The sequence below is a fragment of the Leopardus geoffroyi genome, chromosome X, assembly GCF_018350155.1.
Source record: "Leopardus geoffroyi isolate Oge1 chromosome X, O.geoffroyi_Oge1_pat1.0, whole genome shotgun sequence".
Taxonomy (NCBI): Eukaryota; Metazoa; Chordata; class Mammalia; order Carnivora; family Felidae; genus Leopardus; species Leopardus geoffroyi.
This window is the reverse complement of record NC_059343.1, coordinates 88,580,065-88,585,458: the sequence shown is the minus strand read 5'-3', so window position 1 is coordinate 88,585,458 and position 5,394 is coordinate 88,580,065. Positions and strand designations below refer to the sequence as shown.

Genomic DNA, 5,394 nt, shown 5'->3' with positions numbered 1-5,394 from the left:
GGATACTCTGAGACAACACACACACACACACACACACACACACACACACACTCACTCACTCACATACACACTCTCCAACCTCCAAAGCACCAGGCTGGGGAGTAGAAATGTGTGTGTGTGTGTGTGTGTGTGTGTGTGTGTGTGTGTGTACATGTATTTCGGCACTGGGGAGGAGGTGCGCCTAGCTGTGTATGTTTGGGTGACTGCTTAATTAGCATCCTGGTGGAAGGGGCAAGTGTAGCTGTGTGTGTGTGTGTTTCTCTGTGTGTCTGTGTGTTTCGTCTTTGGATGGGGGTGACTGTAGCTGAGCGCCGGGTATATGGTGCGGCTGTGTGTGCGTGCGTGTGTGTGTGTGTGCGCGCGCGTCCGTGTCCGCGTGTGAACGTGGCCCCAAGAACCACACACATGCTTCAGACAGCTGTTTCTGGCGGCCCTGGGGCTCGAGCTTCTCCGGGCACCCCAGCTAAGTGGCCACCTCCCAGCAGCCAGGCCCCGAGTCTCGCCAGCTCTCCCAACTGTGCCCAGGGCCCCGGCGCACACACAAAGGCCCCATAATGAACGCGCTGCACTCCCTTGCACTCGGCTCCTCACCCTGCACCCCCAGCGGCCAAGGCGAGCCTGCTAAGCCGGAGACTCTCGGGGCAGTGGGCGCGCAACCGGCCGCTCCCCGCCCAAACTCCGCGCCGCCCGACACGCTCTGCGCCCCCCGCCCTGACCCCGACTCCCGGGGGCGCCCAAGCGCCGGTCGCCCCCGAGCCGACCTGGAGCGGCACGCAGCCGCCGCGACCCACACCTGGCCGGGCTGAGCCCGCGGGCGCCCCCCCCCCCCCCAAGGCAGCGCGCCTCTTACCTTCCTCCTCCGTCTCCTCTTCCTCCTCCTCCTCCTCCTCCTCCTCGTCGGCGGCGGCGGCGCGGCGGCGGCGGCGGCGGGACTAGGGCGCCCGTGTCCCCGAGCCCGGCACGGGCGTGGGGCTCAGTGGCGCCGGGCGGCGTGGCGGGCAGAGGCTGGCGGGGCGGCAGCAGCTGGCCCGGGACACGGGGAGCTGGCGCGCAGGCAGCGGGCTGCGGGCAGGCTGGCAGCGGCGCGCGCGGGCTCCTTGGGAGGGCTCCATGGCTGCGCCGCGGGCGGCACCATCGCCGTGGCTCGCTCGTCGCTCTCTCGCTCCAGGAGTGCGGCAGGCGGCAAGGTGACGGCTGGCCGCGAGGCGGCCGGACAGCCGAGGCGGGGAGGGGAGAAGGGGCGGGAGCGGGGGCGGGGGCGGGGGCGGGGGAGGGGGAGTGCAGAAAAGAGGGGCCTCTCGGGAGCCTCCCGACCCTCGAGTGCTGGCGTCGGTTTCCCCGATAGGGAACGCGGCTTAAAGGCACAGCTCCCGGCTAGGGTCACAACTAAAAATAAGCACAAAATTGACAATTGGGGAAAGAATCTTCCAAGACACAACCCAGCAACCCAGCCACCCACCCCGGCGCTTCCTCACTTCTTGAACCTGACTGTTCGGTTTGAGCTCTGCCGGGAACTGCTGGCAGCTAACCGGGCAAGCCAATTTCCAAAGTGAACCCGGGAAAGTGCGGGGGTGGGGGTGGGGGAGTGAACTGCAGAGAAGGGGCGACGGGAACGCTCGCTTAGGGACACCATTCCCTGGCCCCTGACCTTGCCTCCCCAAGCTCCCCTCGCCTCCCATTTGCTCGCCTTTCGCTGGGGTTGCCTTTCCGGCAGCTCCGCTCCAGGTCAACGCTGTCAACATCTACACGCACTTTGAGTTTCGGCTCGGCTCCTGCTGGCAGCGTCTCTCCTCAGCACTGGAGTGCGAGCTGTTTGGAGCCCAGGCCCAGCCCTGGAGCCCACCTCGGGAAGGGAGCGATCTGCCAGCGGGCAAAGGTCCGCTTGGAGCATGAGGTTGGTTTGGTGAGAGGGGAAGGAGGTTAAGGTTTGTGTGCATGTGTGTTCGCCAGCAGATGGAGGGAGGGTCCTGCGCAGATACACACACACACACACACACACACACACACACACGCACACACACCCAGAGGAGAGTAGCTAGGCACACAGCACAGTGCCTGATGAATGATCTCAGGACATTTTTAAGAGACACGCTGTGAATACTAAACACGTAGCAGCCAAGACTCAAGAAAGGCTCTTGGTCTTCTAGCTGCCTTCAGACCCCCTTGGAGGAGTTTTAGGGACGAAGAAAAAGGCCACTCTCCCTCTCCCACAGAGGACAGCCTCTGTGGGGACCCCGGGGGGGGACTGGGAAGCTGGACAGCAGGTCTGGGAGGGCAGAAGTTGAGGCCAGGGAAGAGAAAGGCAGAAGGAAGCAAGCGTTAGAGTTGAAGAGCCACGGGTGATGTCAAATGCATGGTGAATTTCTGAGTGCCAGAAGCCTTTCAGAGAGCGCTAATGGACACATTCTGGCCTCAGCAGTTCTAGGGTGAAAAGTGAGCCTTCCTCCATTTCCTCTATGTGCCTGGACCTCTGGAAGGGGGGTTTTGAGAAAAGGGGACCCATTCCGGTTGGAATCTCTTCCTCACCCTCAGTTCTTTTTAAGCAGAAGAGGCGGAAGGGCTACTGAGGGCCAATGAGGGCTCCTCTTGGTGGGGCAAGAGGATGGGCTTGTGAGCTGCGTGGAATTTCCAGGATCCAGAGAAGATCTCCGGGTGCAGGGCTCTGTGGCTCCCTGCAGCTAGGATCAGCAGTGGAGTAGCTGACTAGAAGATTTGGCCATCCATCCAGTGAGCACACTTTTGCTTTCTTCCTGGCACTTCCTACCTTGAAAAAAGGATGGAAATTCCCTGCATCTGGAATGGGGGTAGCCCAGGCTGGACAAACAGGCTGATAGAAGTATCAAAAATGGATGGTGATTGAAAGTAAAGACATGCAGGGAGAAAAACATCCAATATTCCTGACAAATGCACAGGCAGACCCATACATGAGATGATGTTCTGAGGAACATAACGCGCGCGCACACACACACACACACACACACCCAGGGACACACACACGGAGTCACACATAGGACCACAGACATACTGAGCTAGTACGAAGAAGAAGAAGAAGAAGAAGAAGAAGAAGAAGAAGAAGAAGAAGGCTAGCCAGAGAAATGACTCAGACTTGATTTCTAATCCTTCCAAAAGAGAGAGGTGATGAGAAGCAGGGAAGAGTTGGCCTCCTGTCTCCAGGGACTGGAGAGGGAGCCGGGAACCAGCTGTCCAGTATGCATAATGCTATTTGCAGCCAGACAGTTAGTTCCTGGCTGGCTTCCTTGGGGCCATGTCTGGTGGGGGGGAATCCCCTCCAGAGTCTTCTGATCCTTACCCTGTGTGTTCCTTATTAATATTAATAACACAGATACAACAAGTTGGTTTGTATCAGTTCTCACAATAAAACTCAATGGGTTAATAACTAAAATAAATGCATTTTGTGATTCTGATTAGCCGTCTTCTGCTGCTTGCTGGGCTCACTGGAAGCATATGCCCAGGCTCCAGTCAATCTGCTGTGTGGTAAACAAAAGCAAAGAAGGGATAGTGAAGGGGGAAAGAGTATTAGGAGGGACTGTGTCACTGGACAAATGCTTGTGTGAAGGCTCCCCAGGTGACCAGTGAGGCACTGTACAGTTTAGAGTAGTAATTAAGGGCACAGCTTTTGGAATCTGCTTCTTTAAAAAAAACCTGCTTATTTATTTATTTTCAGAAAGAGAGAGGTAGGGCAGAGAGAGAGGGAGAGAGAGAATCCCAAGCAGTCTCTGTGCTGTTGATGCTGCGCCCCACCTTGGGGCTCAATCCTACCAACTGTGAGATCATGACCTGAGCCAAAAAGAGAGTTAGATGCTTAACCGACTGAGCCACCCAGGCGCCCCACAATCTGCTTCTTACTAGCGGTGTAACCTTAGGTATGTCACTTAACCTCTCTGAGCCTGGGGATGGAGATGATGTAACTTCCCTGTAGAGTTAGCAGGAGTATTGAATGACAAAATGGATGTAAAAGGTCTCAGTAAATGGTAGCTGTCATTCTTTCTCAAGATCAATCTGCCTCCTAGTCAGTTGCTAAAAGGCTCCCTGTTTTGTTTTTATTCTGCTTCATTCTGGGTCTGAAGTGATGTAGCATTTGCATTGTTTCTTGCTCACTCGGCCAAAGTGAGTTCTTAAGCCTGACTGCACATTGGCTGACTTCATTTCCAAAGGGAGCTCTCCCACCCCACCCCCATCCCAGAGAATCACAGGCAAGTGTTGTTGGATTTTGTTTTTGTTTTTGTTGTTTGACAAGCTCTGAGCACTCCCTATGCTCAGCAGAAATGAGGGAGGCGGGAGAGCAGGAGACGGGGTACAGAGAGGGTTCTTCAACATTCTTAGCCCTGCACCAAAATGCAGTAAAAGAAAAACTTGAATGTAAAATTGGGACCCTCATTCCAGTTGCACTGAAATTTGTTGAGGACGATTCCCTCGGGGTAAGAATTCAGTCTTTTCCATCTCATGACAATTGGATGAAGAATGAAGATCTTCCAGCCAGAAGTCTATTTCCTATTAAAATCAATACGTTGAGACGACACTAATAAGTGGCATTATTTTTTTCCCCTGCACACTGAGAGTGGATAGAGGCAGCCCAGCCTTACTGACACCTTGGACTGTAATCAGCACTTACCAACCAACCAACCAACCAACCACTGTTAACTGAGAATCCAGGGATAAATGGACAGAGAGTCTCTTGGCCTCCAGTAATGATAGTGATACTGACTAACGTTTAAGGACCCATTACTCACTGCCAGCAGAGTGCCTTGCTACGGCTACTAGGAAAAGGAGGACGGTTCTTCATCCCAGGGGATACAATTAGTTCCACTCCCCTGGTAGGACCTCCAGCCAGCCCTGAAAGCTTTACATGCATTAACTGATTTCATGATCACCACAACCCTCTTACCTAGGGAACATCATCCTTATTTTACAAAGGAGGCAGCCAAGACTCATGTAGCAGTAAATGGTGGAACCTGGATTCTAACCAGGTAATGACAATTAATAGTAACAATAATTATGCTTGCTAACTTTTATTGGGCCAGGCGCTGTGCTAGCATTTCGCGTGCATTATCACTTGTAATCTTCACAATAAACCTGAGAGGGTAGTTACTTATGATTGTTACTATTTTGAAGGAAAATGGAGACTCAGAGAGGTCAACTAGTCTCCACAAGGTCACACAGCTAGTGGGACCTAATCCAGGATTTTAACCCATCCCAATTTGACTACAATGGTTATAATTTCTCCAAAAGGGCTATGACTCCAACCCTTCAGTTGGGATTACACAGCAGAGACAGGCTGCCAACATTTTCCAGAGACCTACTAAGATGCCTGCCTATGCTGAGGCAACGCGGCTATCCACTGGTGCCCAGGAAAAGATGAATAAGTGAAGAGAG

The 5,394-nt window shown here is 54.2% G+C and overlaps 1 protein-coding gene across 1 annotated transcript; it reads right to left on the bottom strand.

Annotated features, from left to right (window-relative positions):
- Positions 1 to 880: 880 nt before the first annotated feature.
- Positions 881 to 2,006, bottom strand: LOC123594802 (translation initiation factor IF-2-like). The gene is made up of 2 exons (XM_045471778.1): positions 1,688 to 2,006; positions 881 to 1,386 (listed from the first exon to the last, which is right to left on the bottom strand). The coding sequence occupies exons 1-2, from the start codon at positions 1,740 to 1,742 to the stop codon at positions 974 to 976; spliced, it is 468 nt and encodes a 155-aa protein (XP_045327734.1). The 5' UTR covers positions 1,743 to 2,006; the 3' UTR covers positions 881 to 973.
- Between the last annotated feature and the right edge of the window lie 3,388 nt (positions 2,007 to 5,394).